The sequence below is a fragment of the Malania oleifera genome, chromosome 8, assembly GCF_029873635.1.
Source record: "Malania oleifera isolate guangnan ecotype guangnan chromosome 8, ASM2987363v1, whole genome shotgun sequence".
NCBI classification, from domain to species: Eukaryota; Viridiplantae; Streptophyta; class Magnoliopsida; order Santalales; family Ximeniaceae; genus Malania; species Malania oleifera.
This window is the reverse complement of record NC_080424.1, coordinates 86,570,509-86,597,655: the sequence shown is the minus strand read 5'-3', so window position 1 is coordinate 86,597,655 and position 27,147 is coordinate 86,570,509. Positions and strand designations below refer to the sequence as shown.

At 36.0% G+C, this 27,147-nt stretch overlaps 1 protein-coding gene and 1 long non-coding RNA gene across 3 annotated transcripts; one reads left to right on the top strand and one right to left on the bottom strand.

Annotated features, from left to right (window-relative positions):
• Positions 1 to 1,090: 1,090 nt before the first annotated feature.
• On the top strand, positions 1,091 to 22,476 carry LOC131162944 (uncharacterized). Of its 2 annotated transcripts, none has more exons than XR_009138874.1 (2): positions 1,091 to 1,469; positions 21,950 to 22,476. It is a non-coding gene; the product is annotated as an uncharacterized LOC131162944 (long non-coding RNA). The 2 variants fall into 2 exon arrangements; XR_009138875.1 differs by lacking the exon at positions 21,950 to 22,476 and adding an exon at positions 6,423 to 6,711 and having other exon boundaries at positions 1,099 to 1,469.
• Positions 21,300 to 25,337, bottom strand: LOC131162943 (abscisic acid 8'-hydroxylase CYP707A1-like). The gene is made up of 9 exons (XM_058119571.1): positions 25,069 to 25,337; positions 24,587 to 24,908; positions 24,117 to 24,266; positions 23,728 to 23,976; positions 23,519 to 23,608; positions 23,251 to 23,329; positions 22,534 to 22,640; positions 22,303 to 22,421; positions 21,300 to 21,807 (listed from the first exon to the last, which is right to left on the bottom strand). The coding sequence occupies exons 1-9, from the start codon at positions 25,263 to 25,265 to the stop codon at positions 21,699 to 21,701; spliced, it is 1,422 nt and encodes a 473-aa protein (XP_057975554.1). The 5' UTR covers positions 25,266 to 25,337; the 3' UTR covers positions 21,300 to 21,698.
• Between the last annotated feature and the right edge of the window lie 1,810 nt (positions 25,338 to 27,147).

Here is a 27,147-nt window from a genome sequence, read left to right as displayed (position 1 = left end):
AAAAATTATTTATGGGTGTGAATGATGAAAAGAAAATAAAAGAAAATCTACTGTCTCGCTGCCAATTAAACAAGAGAATGATGAATTAATTAATTGATTTGCTTGGAGAAAGTGTTTGGAAGTGGGAGTGGGTTGCACCCCAATTTGAAGCAATCTTGGGAATTGTGGGGGTCAACTGGTACATGGTGACGTGTGCAATCAATGTAGATAATGGAACTGTGGTCTTTAAGTAGTACACGTGGCGGCCTCCGAGCCACCAGAGCCTCCCTCAGAAGGTTCCAAAGCAAACGTCAATGGAAGAATGGGAAACACGTGGCGTCCTTATCACATGCCTAAAAAATATCTCACTCCACTACAATTCTCCTAGGCCTCCACAAAATCTATTCGGGTCCCACTTTATAATTTTCTGAGAAAGTTATTTGAAATAAGAGAAAAATAATAATATTAATTTGACTACTTAGGTGTTTAATTTGTTTTAATTTTAAAAATATTTAGCAAATAAGTTGTTAATTTTCAAACCTTTATTATTATTATTTAAACATACAAGACTATCACTACCTTATCAAAACGAGATCAAAACGATTGCAATCGGTAGGGGTGAGCATTCGATCGATTCGATAAATTCAGTTAATTAGCTGAATTGATAAAAAAGTTTCGATTAATAAATCTCATTAATCGAACTAATCAAAATTTCATATTTAACCGAACTCAAAACGGACCAAACAGAATTTCGGTTAAATCGGTTAACCGACTTTAACCGATTTAATATTTTAACATATATAAAATATATATTTTTAATATATAAATAATATGTATAAAATTTTAATATATATAATATAAATAAAATTTTACTATATATATTATATATAAAATTTTTTAATATATATATCAATTTATACTATTTGATTAATTCAATTAACTAAATTAACTGAATCCAAAATTTGATCCGATGATCAAAAATCAAAATACAATAAAAATAAAAATCAAATCGAACCAAATAAACTTTTAACCGAATCATATCAAATCGATCCAAATTAACCCGTTTAATTCAGCTTTAACCGAATTACCTAGTTAATGGCACTGTCAGCCCCATCCGCAAAATTGAGCTTCAATCTTTCCCTTTTAAGTCGAAGCACAAAGCCGAAAGGGGGATCCCAAGAATGGGGGTGTTTGGGAACGGCTGCAAAAAAATTCAGAAGGGTTTGGAGCTGAGAGAGTTCTGGAAGCTGAAGGGTCTGTGTGCTTTGCAGAAACAAAAATGACGGAAGACGAGGGCGGCATAAATGATAAACCATAAACCAAACGCCCCCCATTCCCCCATTTCCACAAAAGCAGAGAGGAACAGTGATGACCCTGCAAGAGACCCGGGGAAGAAGAAGTCACTCAAAGCAAATGTCACGGATTCGGAATCCCCAGAAATGGGGTTTTCCACGAAAGAAAGGAAATTCTGAAAATTCCAATTCGCTCAGGTACGCAGCCTTTCCAAGGGGAGAACAAACCCCTGTACCTTTTGTTCTCATGGGAAATCAATCGTCAGTTGATATTTTCTTGGTGTTTAGATTTTTGGTAGAATAGTGTGCCCTTTGGGAATCATGGAAAGATTGATGTTGAAATGAATGAAATTTTGAAATACGAATTCCCAATTTTGGGTTGACCCAAGCGGGAAGTATTGATTAACAGAGGGCCTATGCCACCTTATATACATGATGGGGAGTGGGTGTTGGTGGAGATGGTGAAAGAATTATGAAAGAAGATTTAAAAATTTTAAATTGAAGTTGTTTTGTTAAACTATTTATGTTTTTATAATTTATAAATTATATAAATAAATGATAATTCATGAGGGCATTTAAAAAAATATGAGGTTGTAGATATGTTGATTGAAAATAATTTTTTAAAAATTATTATTAGTTGTGTCCATGCACTCATAAATTTAGAAAATGAGTAGCTTTGATGTAGGACGGTTCTAAGTAGTCCTACTTCTACGGTTGACACTCTTTGTAACACACACATAATACCACAATCTATGAGAAGAATTAAATTAACAGTATGAACATCACAAACATATTCTAATGATCACAAGTTGTTGAGATTTTGAAAACATATATGATTTGATTCAAAAGCCCTTAGTTGATCAATTTATTCAAGTAATCAAGTTCACTTTAAAAAATGTTATATTAGAAGTCATAGATCATAAGTCCTAGTGTACAAATCAAATATCCCTAAGCATGGTACTAGCAAGCATGTTCATGTTGAAAATCTAGAAAGATTCAAAGAGAATGAACAAGGTTTTTCAATCAAAGATTCCGATAGAGTTTCAAGGCTTATAAGGTACTTTTAGAGGTTGTTTTAGATGACCACAAACAAGGAATTGAAATGAGCCTACCAAAAGGTTCAGAATGTCAAACACCAAGATACATGAGTACTCGATCCCACCATGAACAAACTTGTTGATCCTTAGGAATCTTGAGACAAGAATGAAGCTTGAGGTAGTTGTGGTTGTGAGCTATGAAAGAGGTGTGGGTGTGTAACATTGATGATGACGTTGATGTTGTCGTGGTCTTTCACCACTCATTTCTAGGGAGACGGGATGTGACTTCACATTACTCACTCACGAGGAAAGGAATAAGATTCACAAGTTCAAGTAAAAGCTTCTTTTTTTAATTGATAATGCAAGATGACTTTTACAATACAAGTGATGACATATGTATTGCCACATGAATTGCACATAACTTCTTAAAAGATCAAAGAAAATATAAAAGTAAAATAAAACATTTAAAACATAGGTAATGAGGTTCCTAGGAAATAGTTTGTCATAGGAAATAGGTGCCTAAAAACTAGAATAATTATGATAGTAGAGTTTAGGAACTTAAAATGAAATAAAAGCTTCTTGAAAACCCAAGATTCTTTGACTTGCAAGTTGTCATGCTTCTTGAAAAAAATCAAGACTCTTTGACTTACAAGTTGTTATCCTCTTTCCAAGTTAGCTTCTAAGAGAAGTTTCAATTGCTGCAAATAAAGTTCACATCCAATGACGGACTTCGGATGGTCATCCACATGTCACAATATCCGTGAAAGATACTCGAAGTGTATATTGATCCCCATCATCTCTCTCCAACCGAAAAAATTCTCATCCGGAGAATTATGTCGAAAGTACTCGATGTACAACTTCGGGTTGAAATGAAGGACATTATCTTTAAGAATTCAATTGCTTTCTGATAGTGGTTTCCCTTTCCATTTGACTAGAAACTGTTGGTACGTTCTAGTTCATGTGTTTTTTGTTTTAACATCTAGAATATCTTCAATTTGCTCGAGTTTCTTTGGTAAGACTAATGTTGGTGGTAAAGGTAAATTTGGCTTTTTCTGGTGCAACTGGAGTTATAAATGGAGTAGCTTCATCTGTAGGGTTAGTAGGGCTAGCTAGTTTCTGCAAAAGAATTAGCTTCTAGAAAAGGCGTTAGATCTTAACCTTAAATACACTACTTATACCAAAATCATCAAGAATATCTAACATGTAAGCATTAGACCTTATTTTCTTGAGAACTTTGAATGGTCCCATCTTTTTGGCATGAAACTTTCTTACCTTTCCTGAAGGAATCCATTCGGGGAAAATTCGAACCATAACCATATCACCTTCTGAAAATTCCTATAACCTGTGATATATATCAGCAATAGATTTATAAGGCGCATTGCTTAAATTAATTTTCATTCTTATTTGAGAGTGTAAATCATGTATGTGCTTTGCAAATGCATTAGTTCGCTCACTCACCCTAAACTCAAGTGGTAATGGAATGAGATCTATAGGCATCCTAGGATTATATCTTGTAACAACCTGAAATGGGCTAAGTCCTGTGGTCCTATTCACTGAACTATTGAATGCAAAATCGGCCATAGGAAGGCATAAATCCCAAGCTGTGATGTTTTCACCTACGTACCAAATATCTCAATAGGTCCTCAAGGTTCCTATTCACCACTTCAGATTGCCCATCAGTCTGTGGGCAATATGCACTAGAAAATTTGAGCTTGGTACCTAGTAATGCCTATAAGGTTTTCCAGAAGTAGTTCACAAACTTTATATCCCTATCAGAAACAATGGTTTTGGAAAGACCATGAAGTCTCATTACTTCCCTAAAAAATATAGTGGCAATCATGCATGCATCATGTGTTTTATTGCATGGAATAAAATGTGACATTTTTGAAAATCTGTCCATAACAACAAACACTGAATCATTTCCCCTAATAGTCCTGGGGGGACCTAACACAAAGTCCATACTAATATCCTGCCATGGAATGTGTGGCACAGGCAAAGTGGTATACAATCCTGAATTCTGTTTTCTACCCTTCGCTGTCTGACAAGTACAACATTGTGAAACAATCATAGCAACTTCTCTCTTCAGAATAGGCTAGTAGAACCTATCCTCAGTCATAGCCATGGTCTTATCTCTACCGAAGTGACCTGCATCACCTCTAGCATGTAATTCCCAAATCAGCTGGTCACGTAGAGATGTAGATGAGATACACACTCTAGCCCCTCTAAAAAGAAATCCATCATGAATCACAAAGTTTAGGTGAGATCTAGGAACTCCCTAAAGCAAATAAGAAAAAATATCACATAAGTCTTTGCACTGAGAGTACTGTTTCTTGATGCTATCGATGTAGTGATTCCAAAAAAAACAAAAAATAAAAAATAATTTTTTTAATTAAATAATATAATATAATATAATATTATATATATATATATATATATAATCAATCCTGAAGTATTGAGATGCTTTAGGAAATCAGGAAGGCACACTCTCTCTCTCAGTCTCTCTCTCTCCTCCATCAACTCACTCTTTCTCCTCGATACGTGCGTTGATCGAAGACGGAAAATTCCATTGGGTTCCATTCTCCGCCACCGACATTTTAATTGGAGTGGATTTGTCGTAGGAGCGTCGTAGGCACCACTCCTGGGTTTGATCCTCATTATTTTAGTCGGAACAGATTTTTGATTTGGGGATCCTAGGCACCACTCAAAGGCTAAAGTGAGGAGTATAAATTATGTCAATTATTTAAGAAATTCAACCGGTTAAATTATAATATGTGATTATTAAATTGGAGTATATGATTATATCGAATTTTTGAGGAATATTTTGGAATTAGATTAAATTTCGGGGATTTGATCATATTGGTATTTTTAAATATGATAGAAATTAAATTTGAATATGGAAAGTGGATCAAACCCGCATTTTTAGAATTTAATCGGTTAATGGGAGCATGTGAGCGTAGGAATATTAAAATAATTATTATTCTGGGGTTGAGTTGATTGAATTGGGGAAATGAGCTTTGAACACCGCGGGTGTGGAATTAGGGATTTTAGCAGGTCTCTCAGTAAGCTAAGTAAAGGGAATTAAATTATGTTAGAAGTTTCTAGAAATTAAAGGATTAAATTAAAGTATGATATGGAAATAATATATGTGAATTTTCTAACTTATCGGGTATATATATATATGTGAAATGGTAGTTTTGGAAATATCCAATGCTTTATTGGATAATATGATACGGTTAAATATTATTTGAAATATTTATGGCATGAGACTTAATTTTGATTACTGAAAATAAATCTGTGAATATTTTATATAAGGGAATGAGGTTTGTGTGGGGATATAAACAGATATGATGATATGGATAATATATTGATATGTTGAAATGAGATTTATACAAACATGTTTTTATCAGACATGATATGATAATATGTGACATACACAATCAAGATAGTTTTATACTAATAGATATGATGAACAACCATTGGATACTTATGTGCTTGGGCATGTTTATGAGAAATGAAAACTTTTGGAAAAAATAAATTTTTATGTAAAATGAGTGATGGAAACGAGAACCCGATTGATTAATGATACGAGAGCACGGTACTGTTACTAGAGATTGAATTAGTGCAACCACACAGCTCGGGGAGTGTGTAGGTATTGGAAGTCGATTGGGCCTTTGGAAAGATGTTGACTACCTTTGGGTCCGGGCTGGGCTGCTGTGGGTCAATCGTACTATAAACAAGGTATTTTGACTTAGTCTGATAGGCCAACCAAGGTTAAGTCTCGCCTTCGGGTCGCACAACCCAGTCATGTGGGGTATTACATGACGATGAGATGAATGAGTCTCCTCATTACAAATGTGATACACTCATATGATTGTACTTTGACAAATATGATATTTTGTATACAAAAATATTTATTGAGCATGATTATGTTTTCGAGAAAAGTTTATGGTTACAAGTATACATATATGTTTGTGGATATGAGTACAAATTCCCGTGATATCTTAGTTTAATTAATATTTTTATAAACATGATATGATACACTGAAACTTATTGCCACACACTAATAATAATTTATTCCCACTTATTGAGACGCCATAGATCTTAAACATTTCAGGAAATTTGGGGCGTCAGGCGGACCGAGCTCCATGATTGAGGGGAGTAGATTTCCATTAGTCAGGGCATGTTTTTATTTTGGGACTTGATATATGTTTGTATAGACTTTGGGGGTCTGATGATTTTCGGGAGTTGGCCTGTATGTTTTTGGGAGAATGTAGTACTCTGGTATTGTACCTAGAACTTGGTTGTGTTATGTTTTCCGCTATGTAAACAATATATGAATGTGGACAGGTGTATCCCTGGTACCCCACCCTGGGTCCGGGTTGACTTGGTTGACCCTCTATTTATTATGGTATCAGAGGTATTTGATTAAATAAAAAATAAAAGATAAAAAACCAGGGCGTCACAGTTTGGTATCAGAGCAAAGAGGTAGTTACCCTCGATCCCCGGGAACTCTCGCTTATGAATGATTGTGGCGAAGTAAGACTCTCCGCTCGGGGGCTTGCTGAGTTGAGGGATGACGATACGTAACGCCTCAATCTCAGTGAGTGCTCTGATAGGTACTTGTTGTTGCCACGGGCGCAAGGCCCACTAGGTTAAGTGACAACGCCAGAAAGGGGACATCACAATTTGGTATTAGAGCTTAGGTTGCTAGGTTCTACAGACTTCAGCAGAATACAATACCAGAGTGTAAGAATGAATTTTGAGGAGAATAGGAGATGGGTAGATTGAGGTATGAGTCAGTTATTGTTAGAGGATGAGATTGGAATTTGAGGTTCTATTTTGCAGCTTGGCGGCATGAAATTTCGTGATCATTTCTGTGTTTTTCTTGGGGTGACGATTTCAGGAAAATCATGGATACTATCGTCAGTTCTATTTCTGAGTGGTAAGACTGAATCTTAAATTGGGAAATATGAGGATATTAAAGATGAATGAGTATAGAAGAATATATTATGAGTTTTAGTCTGATGAGTATATTAGTTGTGTAATAATGATAGAGTTCTACGACTGTTTGGTTCCCCTTTGTAGGATGGACCTTGGGAACAGTAACACGAATGCAGGAGGTGATGGGGCAAGGCCTTCTAGCTTGGGTGGTGGAGATCCAGATGCGGTATTAAGTAGTGTCACCCAACATGTGATGGCAAAGATGGCCAGAGGTTCAGGAGAGCGGAGCTGCACAATTGAGTAGTTTGTGCGAATGAATCCCCCATCTTTCTTTGGAGGGGCATATCCATTCATGGCCGAGGATTGGATCTAGGAGATCAAGGAAACACTGGCAATTCTCCCGTGTACATATGAGCAGAAGGTGTTGTTTGTGATGTTTAAGTTGACTAAGGAAGCTAAACGCTGGTGGAGGTCAGTGAGACTGTTAGAGGAGCAGAGACCTGACCCTGTAGCGATGATGTGGAGCCGCTTCAGGGAGATCTTTTTCGAGCAGTACTTCCCTGCTACTAGTAGAAATGCGAAGGCAGCAGAGTTTTTGCATTTGACTTAGGAACACATGGCGGTACAATAGTATGCTGCAAGATTTATTAAGTTGTCCCACTTTGCTCCCTACTTAGTGCTAGACGAGGAGAAGAAGACAAGGAAGTTTGAGAGCAGTTTAAGGCAGGGCTTGTATGAGCAGGTGGTGGGCTATCAGGTCCAGACCTTTTTAGAGCTAGTAGATAAGGCTACATAGGGGCTATTTTAGATGGTCACAAATAAGGAATTGAAATGAGCTTACCAAAAGGTTTGGAATGTTAATCACCAAGACACACGAGTACTCAATTGCACCATGAATTGGAATGTTGATCATTGGGCATCTTTAGACAAGAATGAAGCTTGAGGTGGTTGTGGCTATGAGCTATGTAAGAGGCGTGGCTGTGTGTCACGGTCTGACTATTTTCACACCGTTGTGAAGGGCCGTGCGGCACTAGCTAAAACACTCTTGCTTAACTAGCCTATCGTTTACCAACATTCATCCACAAGCACTTTCATTAACATTCATTCAGATAACAGCGGAAACAATAATCAATTCATGAAAGTCGTGGCAAGCAAGCAGTAAAAATTGAAGCAAATGTAATTTATTAACAAATCCTCCGTTGACATGTTGTACTTAGCGAGGGAGGCAAGTAGGTTAAGCACATTGACAATTGCTAGTAAGTTTTACAATGACTGATGAACACTCACCCTCCCCTAAAGAGGTTTTTATGTAATTATCATCCTAGCACTAGGAAACATCAAAGTGACCGAGGAGTCATACTGCCTTATTTGGCTTACAAAGACTCTACTAGCAGAAAATAACCCTACACTAGTATTTACATGATGGAAACCCATCATAAGCACACGAGATAAGCGATCACAGGCAAACATAATGCCCTGAACAAGCTTAGCTCGTGACATTCTCCCCCACTTATGCGGTCGATGTCCTCGTAGACTTTTGGTGGTAGGTACACTTCAAATTTGTCCACGAACGGTTGAATATATTTCGCAGAAATCTAACTGATTTCTTTGTCATCAAGGCACTTCCACTTCATTAGGAACTTCTGCCGCTTCTTTCTTAAGGATATGAACTTTCTATTTGAAAGGATCTCTTCAACTTCATGTCTGTCAAGTTGCACCGTCTTCAACTCTGTGCTGTTTGACTGACTTCTACTCAAGTCATTGGTATTGGCGTTGAATGGCTTGAGGCAGTTGACATGAAACTGCGGTCTTCTCTTTTGATCTGACCACTTATTCATCTGCTCAGAAGCTTTCTCCTGATAGGCTTGGGCAAAGTCTGCATTCTGTCTCCATTCACTGGTGAAGATGTACGCCTTAAGACTCTTTCGTCTGTACGGCTCGCCCACTGTGTGAGGTAACAGCAGCAGCTGACCTGTAACAAGCTCAAAAGGGCTTTTGTTGGTTGTTGAGCGCCTTTGGGCGTTGCCACAGAATGGAGCCACATCAAGTAGTTGCACGTCACTCTTCTGGTTGTCATTGACAAAATGTCACAAGTACTCATCTAACAGCTCTCTGAATCTCTTCATCTGTTCGTCTGTCTATCGGTGATAACTCAAAGAGATATCAAGATGTGACCTGAATATCCTGAAAAACTATGTCAAGAAGTTGTTAGTGAACATTAAATCTTGGTCACAAATAATAACTTGGGGAACACCCCAACGTTTCACAATAGTCACAAGGAACAATTGTGTCGTCCCCTCTACCGAACAGTACTTTGGTGCGGCTATGAGAGTACCATACTTCTTCCGTTCCCCCTTGTTTTGTTGGCAAGTGAGACAAGTTTTGGTATAATCAACCACATCATCCCGCATATGTGGCCAATAATACCTTCCCAGTAGTCCTGTCATTGGAGTCATTCTCCGTGAATACCCCTCAACGAACTTCTTGCAGCATTTAGTAAGGCCAAAAAAGGAACGCAACTCCTTCACTGTCGTGGGGATCTTCCGTTCTTGAATCATCCTTACATTCTCCATACCCCTCCGGATACGACCTTGTTCAACCACTTGACCAAGGAATTTGTTGCTCCGCCGAGCAAAAGAGAAATTCTCGTTCTTCATATCCAGACTGTTTCCCCTAAGCCTGTCGAACACCTTCCGTAGATGCTCTTCATGTTTCCTCTGAAACAACTCTGATGCTCCCAACGGTGTTTTGGAAGGGCGAACACATCCCGCTTCCAATTCATCAAGTTGCTTCCCCAACTCTATTATCTCTCGAGGCGCAATCCGACATGGCCCTTTAGCATGTGGTTTCACTCCTGATAACAACTCGATCTCATTCTATACAGTCTGTCGTGAAGGCAAATTGTGAGGCAGCTTATCCGGCAACACCTCCTTATACTCATCCAACACCGCTTGGATGGTTGTAGGCTCCAGCTCTTGGCCTACTTCTTTGTCTACCACCACCGTGGCTAGACATGTCTGCTCATCCTTACCCAATCCCTCATTGAGTTGTATGGCTGAAAGAGACTTCTCGTCGTCTCCTTTCGTTGCAACGACTTGCACCATGCACGAGTGATCTCCCATCAAACACAGGGAACCAGCCGAAGGCATCAGTACTGCCCTCGTCTCCCTTAAGAACTCCATTCCTAGAATGACTGGAAAGTCATCCAATGGCACCGCTGTGAAATTCGCATGACCTTCCCACTGTCCAAGCTTTATAGTCACTTGCTTGGCTACTCCCAAAGTAGGTTGGGCTACAGAGTTAATTACTTTCATGCGTCCTGTATCCTTCTCTAAGGATAAGTTGAGTCTCCATGCTTCCAACTGCGAAACAAAATTATGAGTAGCCCCCGTATCCACCATAGCGCGAGTACTCTTCCCATTTATCCTCAAGTCCACAAACATTAACCCTTTTGCTCGTGTAACTTTCGATGTTTTTGCCTGCTTTCCAATGCGTTCACCAGCCGCACTGAACCCACCCTTGGGGCATCATCCTCTTCCTCCTCTCTTTCCACCCCTTTTCTCGAAGTAGAAGCTTGTAAGGCATTGAGTAAACTCTTGTGTTGACACTCACTCATTTTGTGAGATCCACCACACAAGTAGCATGAAATTTTACTCTTCCCATTCCATTGGGTGTGTTGAACCCTTGAGACGACGAAGCTTCCTTTGAGGTTGATGATTTAGAGTCGGCTCCCCCACTCTTGGGTTTGCCATTCTTGAAAGACTTTCCACCGTTTCCTTCTCCGCCAAACCATTTGGACGAAGCGGTATCATCACCAGCGTAGTCAGTCAAGCGTTCTGCAGCCGCTTGTGCAGTTGACAAGTCTTGAACCCTTTGCCTATGAAGTTCAGTTGTTGCCCACGGTTTCATCCCCTCAAGAAAATAGAACAACTTGTGTTTCTCCGACATATCCTGAATATCCAACATTAAAGTAGAAAATTGTTTCACATATTCGCTAATTGACGCCGTATGCTTGAGATCTCTTAGTTTTCTCCTTGCATTATACTTAACATTTTCAGGAAAGAATTAGGCCTTGAGCTCTCTCTTCAAGTCTGCCCAACTATCAATTACACAGCTTCCATTTTCAATTTCTCTGTACTTGGTACGCCACCACAGTTTGGCATCACCAACCAAGTACATGGTCGCAGTATCCACCTCTGCCTATTCTGAGGCCATTCTCACAATGCGAAAGTACTGCTACACATCAAACAAGAAGTTCTCTAACTCCTTGGCATCTCGAGCACCCCCATACGTCCTGGGTTTTGGAACCTTGGTTTTGCTAACTCCCAGAGTGTTGGAGTTCCCCATAGCAAGAACCATCACATTCATCTTTGCATCCAAATCTGCCATCCGGACCTGCAAAGCGTCAACTGTGTGGCGAAAGTCCTCTGACAAGTCGCCTATCAAACCTGTTTGATGTTTTTGTGATCCCATCACCTCATCAACAAGTTCTCTCATCTGGGTCACCTCCGCGGCCATAGTGTTGGTTGTTGTCTCAACCTGTGCTTCCAGCACGCTGATCCTCTCAGCAGTGTTTGGTGCCATGGTCACTTACCAAAGCTTCCCAAATCCAACAACGAAGGCAATTGAATTCACGTAACAACTCAACCTTGGGCTCTCACCAAGTGTCACCGACTTGGCTCTGATACCAAATGTCACGGTCCGACTATTTTCACACCATTGTGAAGGGCCGTGCGGCGCTAGCTAAAGCACTCTTGCTTAACTAGCCAGCCTATCGTTTACCAATATTTATCCACGAAGTACTTTCATTAACATTCATTCAGATAACAGCGGAAACAATAATCAATTCATGAAAGCCGTGGCAAGCGAGTAGTAAACATTGAAGCAAATGTAATTCATTAACAAATCCTCCGTTGACATGTTGTACTTAGCTAGGGAGGCAAGTAGGCTAAGCACGTTGACAATTGCTAGTGAGTTTTATAATGACTGATGAATACTCACCCTCCCTTAAAGAGGTTTTTATGTAATTATCTTCCTGACACTAGGAAACATCAAAGTGATCGAGGAGTCATACTACCTTATTTGGCTTACAAAAACTCTACTAGTAGAAAATAACCCTACACTAGTATTTACATGATGAAAACCCATCCTAAGCACACGAGATAAGCGGTCACAGGCAAGCATAATGCCTTAAACAAGCTTAGCTCGTGACACTGTGTAGTGTTGATGATGACGTTAATGTTGTCTTGGTCTCTCACCACCCAATCTCTCGAGAGACAGAATGTAGCCTCACACTACTCACTCACAAGAAGAGAAACAAGATTTACAAGTTCAAGCAGACTTCTTTTTTTAATTGATAATAAAAGATGCCTTTTACAATACAAGCAATGGAATATTTATAGCCTTACATGCATATGACTTGCAAATGACTTCTTAAAATATTAAAGAAAATACAAAAGTAAAATAAAACATTTAAAACATAGGTAATGAGGTTCCTAGGAAATAGTTTGTCATGGGGAAATAGGTGCCTAGGAACTAGAATAATTATGATAATGGAGTTTAGGAACTTAAAATGAAATAAATGCTTCTTGAAAACCCAAAACTCTTTAACTTTCAAGTTGTCATACTTCTTGAAAAAATCAAGACTCTCTTACAAGTTGTCATCGTCTTTCCAAGCTAACTTCTAAGAGAAGTTTCAATTGCTGCAAATAAAGTTCACATCCAATTGCGGACTTCGGATGGTCGTCCACGTGTCACAATATCTGCGAAAAATACTCGAGGTGCATGTTGATCCCCATCAAGATTTTAAACGATGAATGCCATATCAAAAAAATGAGAGAGGAAAAAATGCTTGTTGAAAAATGTATTGCCTTTTTTTTTTTTTTTTCGTAACTAATAATGTGTATATGTGTTGATGCATAGGTTTGTGTTGCTTGATTAAAAACCTATTAAGTTTAGGCACTAATGTATTTATCTTTCTTCTCATTTCTTTTATTCATTTACAAGCTTAGAGCTCGAGATCTCTAAATATAAAAATTTAAATTTAAATATTGAAATGTTTTACTAGGATGGCTACTTTACACATGATTTTATTTAATTTATTATACATTATTTTATTTAATTGTAGACACCCCAAATTGTCCGGGGGCCTTATATAACCAAAGTAAACAAATTTTTTATTTTATAAAAAAAACAAATATAGAAAAAAGAAAGATAGGAGAAATTAAAAAAAATACAGAGAAATAAATTTTACATTGAAAAATGAAAAAAAAAATGATAGAAAAGGGAAAATTAAAATAAGGGAAAAGATCTTCAGTTCTTTTTGCTTGTACCTGCACACGCACAATAAAAATTTAGTTAGGAAAATCAGAATTTAAAATTGATTAGCTACTTAAGATTTATTGAAAAAAATTTAAGTTGATTAATTAAATTAATTAGCAAAATGGTTTTGATTTTGATTGATTAAATTGATTTTGATTGGTTAATCAATTTGAGGAGAAGTCCTATAAATAGAGAACTTTGCACACAGTGAAGGATGGTGAAATTTTCACATAATCAAATTGAGAATAAAAAAACAAAAGATAGGGACCTAAAGAATTAGCAAGGTTGGAGAAGGAGCACCATAGCTGAATTAAGAGATTTTGGAGGTTTTGAAGATCAGAATTTGCGGATTCAGAATTGCAGATAAAATCGAAGGAAAATGAGTGAAAGATTGGAGGAGTTGAAGACCAGAGGTAGGTGTTTTACTTTTAGTTATGTGTTCTATATTAAATTCGATAAATGCTCTGAAAATGAACCAGTGAGCCAGATCCAATTGGTGGATCTGGCCCATTAAACCAGGTTCATTGACCCAACCCACTGAACCCAGGTTGGCCCGACCAATCTAACTAGTGGATCTCCAGACCTGAGACTTAGGTCCAATTTGAATATGGGTCCATTAATACAAGGTTTGAGCCTAATTTGTTTTAAAATTCAAAACATGGGATGAGCCCACATGTTCAGATTCAAGTTTTTAGCCCAAACATTGGGCTTGAGCCCAAAAATTTAAGTTCAAGGCCCACGATTCAAAGGCCTTAGCCCACGCGTTGGACTGAGCCCAAGCCTTCACTCAAAGCCCAAATACAGAGGCCCAAATCCAAATGTCTCAACCCACACATATTAAGCTAAGCCCATAACCCAATTCAGTGGGTTGACTCATTTCAAACCCAAACGGACCCCAATGAACAAAATACAAACAGGCTCAGATTGATTTGGAGTTTGGTTCGTGAGAAAATAAAGGAAAACAAAAAGAATCGTGTGAAGAAACACTTATTTAAGGAAACCTTGATCTAGGTTTGAATCTAGGGTATGGAGTCTTCTGCCTTTTTGTTGTAAAATTCGATCTGTAAAACAAAAAATAGGGAAAAATGAGAAGTGAAAATCTAAAAAAGAAAGGAAAAGAAAGGAAAAGGAAGGAGAGTGTAGAGAAAGAAAGAGAGTGTAGATCTCGAGTGTCAAGGTTGAGAGGTGGAACAGAGAGTTTAGAAGGTGAGAGAGAAAAAGAAAACAAAGAAGAAATGAGAGAAGATGAGAGAAAATACAGGGAAAGGGAGTGCATAGAAAAAGAGAGAAAAAAGGGAGAGAATGAACCCAAAGAAATGAGAGAGGAGAGAAAAAAATGATTTTTATATTTAAGAGTAATGGGACATGTGTCACATCTGGGTGGTGACACGTGTCATGTTCTGGGCCTAGTATTTTAGGGGTAATATGGCCTAATCTCAGCCGTCCAATTTGTGTTTTCTTTGAACAGTTGGATCGCTACTACGTCAGCGATCCTTGTTAAGTGATTCGAGCCACTTAGATGATGTCACATGGCAGAGTGATGTCAACCCGTTGTAGAAATTAATAAACAAAAAAAAAAGGGGGAAGAAACCAAGTGATACTACGTGGCAGGGGTGACATCATGCTGACGTCATCATGCCATAGTAAATTTTTTAAAAATATGTAAAAAACTAAATAAAAAGGATGCCACATGTCACCACTCTAAGTGAACATGTGGTCCCCACTAAGCCAAACCCGTTGACCTGGTTCAGATCGGTTGAACCGATTTGTTTTACTTGAATCGTTTTATTTATTTATTTATATTTAAATTTTAATTAGTTTTCTTATATTATTTAATTAAAAATAATAATAATAAAAAATCATAAAAATCAAAAATAGGAAAAATATTTTTGAAGTCAAGCAAAATATTTTGAGTTATTTTGGCTCCAAATTTTTAAAAAATGGAAAATAAAATCCCAAAAAATGAGAAAAAATCCTAGAAAATTTTAGAAAAATGTCGAAAAATTTCAGAAAAATTTTGGGAATGTTTTAAAGATATTTTTGTATAAATTTTGATAATTTTACTTGATTTTTGTGTGTGTGCATCCCAATGATTTCAAAAAGCGTAAAAATATATTTCAGACCTCACATGTATTAGGCCTGAGGGGGGTTTATCTAATAAGATCATTTCGTTTGGAGGTCTTATTAGACATTCCTAATTGCACTTTGATTTTTATTTATTTATTTATTTGTCTATTTCAAAAGGATTAATTAAAGATCATTAGCTTCAATTTAGGAATAATTAATTATTAATTAGGTATCATTTGTAGAATGGGTGTGTGGGGGGTGCTAGTACCTTCTCCTGACATAACTGAACTCTTGATTCAAATTCTGGTAAAAGCAGACTGAGACTACTAGTTTCTTGGCTTAGGATTAGTCTAGAGACCAATTAATGAGTAGTAATTAGGTGGTCTAACCGCACTGAGGTAAATAACATGTTAGTAACAACTCCATCAAAATTTCAATATTGTTATTTCTCGCCATTCCGGACTCTTCTTTGAGACGTCGCGACATTAATCTATTTTACACTTTTGATTTTCTTAGAAAGATGAACATAATGAAGGACACTTTAAATGTTTTATAAAAAAATCGTGAGATTTTACATTAATATAAAAATTTTTATTAGAATTTTTTTGTGATTAATATAATATTATTTTTTGGTATTCTAGCATTAAAAAGAAGCATTTTACTAATATTTAAAGGTACTTGACGTCACAACGCCATGACTATTATTAAATGTAGTTTTATCATATGAAAATAAATGAGTTCTTAAATTTATAGCTAGGTACATTGTTCTTTAGTTGACCAAATATAATGAACTAAAATGGACAACATTTCATTGAGATTAAGATAAGATTTTTACAAATGAGCAAGAGTTAGGTATAACAACTTTTACATGTGTCTCAAAGCTTAACATTAAATTTTTGAAATTTAAAACATAATTTATGCTTTCATACATAAATTTAGTTTTTACTCATAAATTAAAATTTCAAATCACTTAGTAAAATTTGCTTTTATAAATAATACAAAAAAATATAAAAATAAAATTATAATTTCTTTTGAGAATTTTCTTGATTTTCAAAATGTGACTGATTTTAGCATTCTGTTGGAATTAGTGTATTCCCAAAAGGAGGAGGGGGTGAATTGAAATTTTAAACTTATTCACAGGAATAAAAAAATATTAGTAGTATTTCACAACTTAGGGTCTTTATAAATGCAATCCTGAATGTGCGGATAAATATAATGTGCGGAAATTAAATCATGCGCATCATTCACAGTCTATTGAAAGTAACATACATGTGCAGTAAATAAATTACGAAAATATAAAGTACACACATGATATGTTATGGGATTTCGGCCAATGCTGCCTACGTTCCCGTCTCAGCTCTCAAGTTTGAGAATTCCATTTATACTCACTTAACGGGTGGAGCGGCATTGGGTACTATACCATGTCAAATTACTAGGGCTGACCTCAACTTTTACAACCGATCCTTACGGGTTAGATCAACACTCCCTCATGCCACCCCTGGAATACAACAGATAATCAAATATAAACTTCAGTATACAATTTCAATGCTTCTCCAATAAGCAAATGTGTACCAATACGCACAAATATTAACTAATGCACTCACAGATAATAGCATTTAAGCTCAAGTGAGACATTGAAAATTTAATTCAAGATAATATATATTCAATGAGTGAATATTCAAGGCTACCTCAAAACTCTAATCAAGTATCACACAAATATTTTATCAAATATAATCACAACAGATATTTAGGATTTAAGCTTGCAAAAGATTTACCAAATAAAATATACAAGCTCTCAAGTCTTATAATTTGAATGCAAAGACTAGGAAGCTAAAAACAAGTTATTTCCAATCAAATATTTATATACGAAATATTGTGGGAATAAACAATCAAGCAAAACTCTCAAAAAGGTTTTTTAAATATGTATAAATATGAGAGAGTAGTGCCAAGGAAATGATTTGAAATATGCACACAATAAAACAATCAAATCTTTCTATACCTTGCAATTGATTTGCAAGTGAGGAGAACTAGAAAAATAAACTCACTATTTCAAAATGATATTTGCTAATAAGTATGTAAGAGGGTATGAAAAATATGCTTGAAATATTGAGTATATAGCAAAAAAGGTATAAAAGATTTGAGAGAATTTTTCCTAATTACTTTTACTAATCTAGTTACTAATCAAGGCAAATGAGGGGGTATATATAGATATTACTCAAATTTTGACCGTTGGGGACTTATTGGGGATTTTGAGTTTAGTTAAAAGTTAATCCCTATTTAATGCTTATTACCGTGGTTAAAAAATATGGCAACTCGAGAGTTTCGATCGACCGTATTCATGGTTCAGTCGACCCAATTGTCAAGTTCGGTCGACCGTGAAGATTTTGAACTACAAATATGGTCGACCATATTCAAGGCGATTTTGAAAATATTCAAGGTTTGGTCGACTATATCTGAAATTTAGTCTGCTATTCATATGATTCGGTCAACTCAATCACAAATGAACTAGAAGTTCAATCAACTAAGTTGTTGGGGGTCAGACACGTGCTAGTTCGGTCGACTGTGGAAGATACGTTCAAAAACTAAACAGTCGACCGAGCAAAGTCAACAAGTTGATTTTTGGTTAGTTCGGTCGACCGAGTCATTTTTAATGCGCTGAGTTCGGTCGGTCGAAGCCTTTTCAAGCTTCAAGATAAGTCATGTTCTTGCTTAAATTTTACCCCTATTTGCATATATATGATTTGTGAGTTAAAGGAGATTTTTTATGAGGTGCTTGGGAATCAAGAGTTAGTCTATGACTTAGGCTTTTAAATTAAGGCCAAAAATTCGGCGTCGGTCGACTGAAGTCAGGTTTGGTTACCTACGGTTAGTCTATGACCTTTTGAGCATTTAAACCTATTATGCATGATATGCAGATTATTACATATCATAAAAAAAACTTATTATAATTATAATACAACTTGAAAGAGAAACAAATGAACATCATGCTTTGCTCCTTTGTAATATCATGGATTGCGTTGAATGATGTGCTCGTTTAAGTGCTTTTCGACTTCCATATCTCATCTGTTATTCGTGCTAAGAAAAGTAAACCTATTCATACACTTAGCACGCAGATAAGATACTGTGATTTGTCATAATTAAAATAGGAGACAGACTCAAAAAGTCAACACCTTCCAAATCTCTTAAATGTCAATAAGCTAGTGCAATAAAATTTAACAAGAATGCAAGTATATAAAAATAAAATAAAAAATGAAGCTCAGAACGACAAAAAATTAACTCCTTTAATGTTATCATAGTTCAATGTAATAAACGGCTAAGGATACATTTAATTTTGAAAAATATTTTTTATTTTAATTTTTCAATAAATTACAAAAAAAGTTAATTAATTTTTTATTTTTACAAAATTTGTATTATAATAATAAATAATTTTGATACTATTTGATTGTGAAAGTAATTTTATTTTTTATTTTTTTAAAGTAATTATAAAAATGTCACTTTATTTTTTAATTTTTTAAATTTATATAATAAAGTTGTAAAACATCTTTTCATTATTTTTTTTTTAATTTTCAACTCTAGGATTCGTATCTTAGACTTTAATTTTTGTAGATTATATTTTTAATTTTTTTCTATTTCACACAGATCTAAAATTTATGATTCTAAATATTACTTAAATAAAGTTTTAAAAATTTTAAAATAACTTATTTTTTGTCATCATTTAAGAATCAAAAAATAAAAAAAATTTAAAATTATTTTGTACATCTAACTAAATTTTTTATTTTTTTAAATACAAATATAAAAAATTTAAAATAAGAAAAAAAATTTATAATTCTTTGAAAAACTAATAATTAGAAAATGAGAAAGATTTTTCAAAACTAAATGGGTCTTAACATTTTCAGTCAAAAAGAAAAAAAAATAATAAGCTTTATATTTTGAGTATATGAAATGAGCATATTTTACATTTTTTTTTTTTTGACAATTTTTAAAAATTGACATAATAATAATAATAATAATAATAATAATAATAATAATAGAAATAAATAAATAAATAAAAAATAAAATAGCAGTTGATTAGTCACGTTTGAAATGAAATCTAAATGTAATTTTTATGCAAAAATAATAAATTATATAGTAATAATAAAATAAAGAACTCTGTTAATGGGTCATCTAATTAATAATATATATATATATATATATATATATATATATATATATATATTATAGTAAGCAGGGCCTCCACCAGGATCTAAATCTGGGTAGGGCCCACTAGGAAAATGTTCATCCATATTTATTTTGTGGTCAACAAAGCACGCAATGCCCTCATGGGCCTTTAGGGAGTGCCCAGTTGCTGAGGTGACGGCCCATTTACTTCCCATTCCCACCGCCACGCGTGACTCCCTGTCAATGCCACGTATGCTCTTGCTTGCTTCAACTGACTGGGACGCGTGGTCATCCCTCGCACTGCACGTGATGTCACCCTAACTTTATATATATATATATATATATATATATATATATATATATGTACACACTAGTAAAGATTCATGTGAATTCATATATTTATGTACATATTTGAGTGATTTTTAAATTAATTTTTCAGCTAAGATAAGAGTTTGGCTTGTGTTAACCTCATGAGTAAATTATTGTTTGTAAATTATATATATATATATATATATATATATATATTGAATTTATATCGTACATTTTTCATTGTTTGGCTATGATGATTCATTCACACTTCTCTATTTGAGTTTTCAAATATATTTTTGAGGTACGTAAAATCAAGTTTGATTTGTTAAACCTCGTGAGTAGCTCGTTCACAAATTCTTCTTAGCTTTGTTCCAAATTTTTGTTGATCGACTCATTTAAAAGTTAAAATAATAGGAAGATGCGAGTTCGCAAACCACTCAAACTCATTAATCTTTTACTCTTTATCCATTTCTCAAATTCTAAAACTAATTCTAACTATGTTTCGAGTACCATTCTTACTTTAGAAAAAAAAAGGTGTTAGTTTTGATAAGTTAGACGATCTGAGAGCATAATCATTATACCATTCTTTATTTTCCTTTGAAGTGGCGTGTATACACATTAACTTACTCTTCTAAATTCAGGAGCCAAGTACTCACAATGGCAGTGAGTAATTTTCTAAAAAGGTTCGATTGTTTAGAGGATTTGAGGAGACGTAAAGGGTGGGACCCACTTTGGGGCCCATGTAGGCAAGGTGCCCCTTTGTGTGTTTTGGGAGATTCCCATAGATACAATCTCCTTAGTAAGCTTATTATTTTCCTTTCCTAAAAAGTGAGTGACATGCATTTATTACATGTGAATAGTCAACATATTAATTCGACAAAACTATTTGAATTAAGTAGGTTTTCATAATGTTTAAACATTCTCTTTTCATAAATGTAATATATAAACTTGCCTTTGAATCAATTGGTGTTGATCAAAACTTCATATCAACCCCGAGATCAACTTGAATTCAGTTAATATTTTAGTAAACAAATTTGAACATGCACATTCAAGTTTACCTGTGCTTGAGTTAGCACTTTATTAAACTCAAGGTTGAATATGATAACACTCACCTCGACCCAACTTAAACTTAATCAACACTTTTAAGAAGGAAACTTGAACAAGTATTTTAAAACTTGGAGGCTTGACAAATAGATTTTTACGAACTGCAGATAAAAAATCATTCCATTAATCATAATATTATCAATGCAATGCATACAAACTGCAACTCTTCTTTATTTTTAATTTTCTGGCCACCCCCTTTTGCTTTGGGATAGGATACACAGTGCGAAGTTGGGACACATAAACTATAATGACAGGCAGGCAGACTAGCTAGGAGGAGGAAATGATCAAGCCAATAACAAAATGGGGCAAACACAAAAAAAGGGGAATCGTTCTGATTCCATCCCCATGTACTTTGGAAAATGCATGATTGGCTTATGAGAGAGAGAGATGAAATAAAAAGCAAGTTTGGGGGGGGGGGGGGGGGGACTACATTTGCATACTGATATACATATATAGGTGATGAGAGCAGCTGCTTGCCCAAGCTTAACTTTTAGGCTTTGGAGTGGGGAGATTCTTTCCAAAATCTGGCTGGGAGTCCATTCTGCGGCACTGGGAATGGCCCATACTGAATTCCACTCTCGGAACCCTCCACCTCCCACCTGCATTCCCCATCACAAAACAAATATGCCCTTAAATATTGTCAACGCCTATTAACTCACTACCTAGATATACATTGCCACCTTATTCAATCATCCTCATCTATGCATTAGTTATTTTTTTTTTTCTGTTTTTGTTTTTCAGCTAGCATTGTAATTCGTGCGCCTTCCGGGGCCTGATTGATGTATGGGTTGGTAGGGATTTTCTTTATTTCTCATCCTCCTACAAGTAAGTCAGTACAAGTTTCAAACTCCTCATCGACAACACAAAGTCCATATCTTTGTCACAAGGGGAACACACCCGAGGCTGGGTAATGAGTAATGACCTTTCTTTTCACCCTTTTTTGTTCTTTAACTGTTTGCTTGGAAGCAGTTTAGTTCTGTCTCTCGCCAATTACTCTCTACTCATTTTCAGTAAGTTTGTTTCATGAGAAATGTATATGTTCACATAAACAAAATTTGCCATTGTCCTGAGTAGATTAGAGTAAGTTTAGATACCTGAATTTTGTGACCAAATGGTGGGTCAGGATAAGCATCTCCAGCTTGGCTAGCTCGTTTCCAGGGCAGGCGTGAACTCCATTCCCAAATGGCATAAATGTATTGGGTTTTGGTGCAACCTATTATATATGTACCCATTTACATATTTATATATAAGCCCCATTATTATATCAATTTCATGCACAAAAATTAAAGTTCATATATGTACGCGCACACAGTTGAAACTTGTACCTCAAATCTTGAAGGATCAAACTTCTGAGGATCACTGAAGAATGTTGGATTGTAATGAATGTTCCTGAACAAAGGCAACACTTTCCAACCCTTGGGAATAAGGTACCCTGTTTTCAAAATTAAAAGGCAAAAGGAAAGAAAGAAAGAAGAATCACAATGTCAGTGCCTATTTTTTACTTTGGCCTGCCCCACTAGTCCTAATGTCAGGGTTCAAGAGTAGGACCATATACATGTGTTTTCTTTCTTCATTTAATCATTTATTTCCTTTTCTTTGGATATATAGAGATCATTCGTAAGTATGAAATACTCTAGATAAATAATCTTCTATTTACTGTGAATTGATTAGGGTTTTAATTGTTCTTTTTCTTATTTACTATTTGGCTGCACTTTTACTGCCATTATTGTTTCCCTATTTGAGCAAACTTTACATCTGGAAGGCTTCAGGCTTCGGTTGGTTTGGGGGTAAATGTTTTGTTTTTCGAAAACTAATTTTCTTATTTTCTATTGTTTGGTCACATCTGTGTTTTCAACAAAAATATCTTCCATCTGATAGTAGTAAATAACTTGCTCCAAGCAAGAAAAAAGGTATTTTCTTTCCAGGCAAACAAACAAACATAAAAAAATGACTTTTTTGTGGTCAGAAAATAGTTTCTGTTAAAGGAGCCTTAATTTATACATTTTTTTATACAGATTTTCTCTTTCCAAACTTTCTCTCACCATTATATTCAACATCAGCCACCGCTTCTCTGAATGTGAAGGATATAATACTTGCCATCCTCAAGCACTCCTGTACAACCTGTGTACACAGTTGATCGCCCCGACTGTTAGCCAGACGTACTCTTGCAATTAACATATAACCCCACTAAGAAAATTACATCATCTTAAACAATGTAAAAAACCGAATTCACTGCAGGAATAAAAATAATCTCCACCCCCATCGCCATGCAGATGACCACAGGCACTGTGTATATATATATGTATGTACCTTGTGAGTAGTTGGCATGTTTCTGGTCTGAGCCCATGTTAGCGGCTTCTTACCTTCAGCATTCAGTTCATGAATTACCTTCTGCTCAGCCTGCAGGCAAGTTATCATCATTCACCAATAGATAAATTAAGTAATCACAAAGTTATATTTATGTAATCTGTGTCATCTGTGGGCTGGTTCTTCTTGGTAGTTAGCTTAGGGTCTTATACCTTCACGGCCCTGAGAAGTTTTGGGTTGTCATGGAGGTACTTGAGAACCCATGTCATTGCACTTGCAGTGGTGTCTTGAGCAGCAAAAAGAACACCGATGATGTTATCTGCGATTTGCTCGCTGGTTAATGAGGCCTCTCCCTTTTCATCTTGGGAATTCAAAAAGCAACCCAAGAGATTGTTCTCGTCCAATTTCTTCTTCCTCTTGCAAATGATTTCTCGTAGGATCTTATTTAGCCTCTTCCTTGCCTTCAAATAAGAATCCATAATGACGTAAGCGGTGGAGGAATTAAAAGTTAATTCAATTAAAAGGTCAAGGCTACCATATAATTTGTAAAAAGATGATTGACTAATGATGCTAAATTAATGCGTTACAGCTTGCCTCTTACCAATAAGGCCTTCTTGTATGGAGTCCCGGGGATGTTTGTAGGAAAGGAGTTGTAACCTGTATCCACTATGGTATAGTTCTTCTTTAGCTCTTCCTTGTAGCTATCCTCCAAATTACCAAAAATTAAGTGCACGCCCACCTCAAAAGATGACTGCAAATATATAAAAATACATATGCAAAATCAGAAAACCATAAGCAGGACAATGTTTTCTCTCTCTCTCTCTCTGGCTTTTCTTTTCCCATGGGGGTGGGGGGGTGGGGTTGGGGGTTGGTTGTGTTTGGTTTGTCAAATAGTAGTATTATAGAGAAGGGGGTTTGGTAATTGAATAGAACTAGTGAGCTGTCAATCGAAAGGGGGTTTTGGAAACTGTCATGCATGTTGTAGGAGTGTGACCATTTCTATACACACACACACACACACACCAAGAGCATATATTAAGCATTAATGAAAAAAAAACCAACCAAACCTACCTTCTTCATTTCATGGAAGGTGCTAATGACACGGCCACCCGCCCATGAGTTCAAGCCGGAGAGGGTGATGGCTTCGATGCCGGCGACGAGATTTCGGAGGGCCTCTGGGGACAACGAGCTCTGAACCATCTTCCTCAGACGCATGTGGTAGTCGCCTTGGTGGAAGAACAACGCCGATGGACCGATCAAATGCATCTTGCTTTCGGGGTAGGTGGGCTTGAACAACTTAGCTTCGGTCACCAGCACGAACCGAGCCGCCTCGGGGCTCGCCAGCATCACACTAGGGCACCCTAGGATGTGGGTCTTGAAAATCTCACCGTATCTACATGATCATCACCCACACAACATATATGATAAATCATACATAGATCATGCACATGACATGTCCACAACATTCAAGTTCATATATCATGTTGCAGTAAAAAAATATATAGAAAGGAAGAGAGAGCTAGGTAGCAAGCAAACAAGCACAAAAGGGAAACCTCATCTGTTTTCTGGCCAAGAAAACATTTGGGTCCTGAGAGTAGAGCTGCAAGGTCTCTCCTACGTAAGGCCAGCCCATTGAACCAGGAGGAAGAACAGCTCTCTGCTGGCTTCCCTTCTCTCTGCTCAAGAATATGTATGAGAAAAGAGCAGTAAGCAACAAAATAACACCATACAGCGCAAGAGCTCCTTCCATCTCACTCTCTCTGTATCTGGGCAAGTGAGTTCTGCTGAAGGGTAAAAAGTTGGGCAAATGGCTTTGTGAATTTGAGTTATCTGGGGAAGGAGAAGGGGATGTTTATATAGGGAGGTGGGGAACAGTGGATAGAGACGGGGGGCATGTCATTTGTTGGCTCCGTAGGATTTTTATCATTTATGACTCATGAGAAGCATTCATATTTACCAAAAAGAAATAGTGGTGCGCTATTAATTATTACGAGGTCAATTCATAATTTTGCTTCCAATTGTTTATTATTTTTTTGACTATTTTCTCTGTCCCAACGTGTCCACCTCATTTATGCTCTTTCTGTTTTTTCTTTTTCCCCGACTCTGCTTAAAAATTTGGATTTGAATCTCAGCTCAGACATTGTATGAATTTAACTTAATATAATTTCATACTGCATGTTCGTTATTACTCTTTAGAAAAATCATGCCACGTAAGTAAAAAAAAAAAAAAAATTCTATAAAATATCATCGTAATTTCTCAAACCATTAACTCATATACCATTTTAAAAGTAAAAGTAAAGTAGACCCTACTATGTTTTCACACATAATAAAATCGTGTTTAGTGTACTACTGTTGGAGTATTCCATCTTATATTGAGAACATGGAATTAAAAAGGAAAGAACAAGGACATGAAACAGAAAGGAAGTTAGAAGAGAAGAGTTAGTTAGTAGAGATTAGTTAGAAGAGTTAGTTATTAATTTATTTTTTTATTTTGATATATTATAAATAGGACTCAAGTCAGATGTAAATTCATTCATTCAATTAAAATTCAGTATTGCTGTTTTGCCATCTCTATTTTCTTCACCAAGTTCAGATTCTCAACATGGTATCAGGGCTCTTGCACTAGAAGCAACAGTAGCATCTTTCCTATTTTTGCAATCTGTTTTGCAAATTCTAATTGAGATTTTTTTTTTCTCTTCTTTTCTTCTTGAAGATCCTATGTTTCTTGCATTTTTCATGATTAAATTCTTGAAAATGAGTTTTGGAAATTCTCCTCTTGTTAGTTCATCTTTTGTCAACCCTTCAGATGACTCATCGAGTCCATATTACCTGCATACAAGTGATAATTCTGGTGCTTTATTAGTATCATAAATCTTCAATGGAGAGAATTATGTTGCATGGAGTCGTTCGATAGTCATTGCATTGACAGTCAAGAATAAGGTACAATTTATAGATGGTTCGATTGCTTCTCCCCCTTTTGATCAACTTGTCAAACACATAGCATGGTTAAGGGCAAATAATTTGGTTCTTTCTTGGTTGATGAATTCTATTTCAAAAGAAATACGAAATAGCTTGGGGTTTGTGGTTTCTGCTGTTGATCTTTGGAATGAACTTAAAGCCAAATATCTCAAGAGTGATGGACCAAGGGTTTTCCATCTTGAGAAATCTTTGAGTTACATTAGTCAGGGTGCTCTTTCTGTTATCAAGTATTTCAGTACTTCAAGACTCTTTGGGACGAGTACATTAGCTATAGGCTATTTCCAACATGCACATGTGGTAAGATGGCAACATGTACTTGTGAACTTTTCAATTTTCTACAAATCAGACAGCAATCTGATTATGTACTCAAATTCTTGGTGGGGCTAAATGATTCTTATGCCTCTATTAGAAGCCAATTGCTGCTAATGGTTCCATTACCAAGCATGTCCAAAGTTTTCTCTCTACTGCCTCAAGAAGAAAGTCAGAGGCAGCTTACAAATTATGCTACATATAATGAGACTCATGCTTTGATGGCAAAGCAATTTAATCAATAGAATTTCCAGCCAAAATCTTTCAACGACAAACCAAAGAAATCTACCCTACACTGTACTCATTGTAACTATAATGGTTACACAGTGGATAAGTGTTTTCAA

Coding starts and splice junctions, on each gene's coding strand:
- LOC131162943 (XM_058119571.1), bottom strand. CDS start 25,265: ATGGAAGGAGCTCTTGCGCTGTATGGTGTTATTTTGTTGCTTACTGCT. Junction 24,267..24,586: donor CCTTCCATGAAATGAAGAAG/GTAGGTTTGGTT, acceptor ATATATTTGCAG/TCATCTTTTGAGGTGGGCGT. Junction 23,609..23,727: donor AACTTCTCAGGGCCGTGAAG/GTATAAGACCCT, acceptor ACTTGCCTGCAG/GCTGAGCAGAAGGTAATTCA.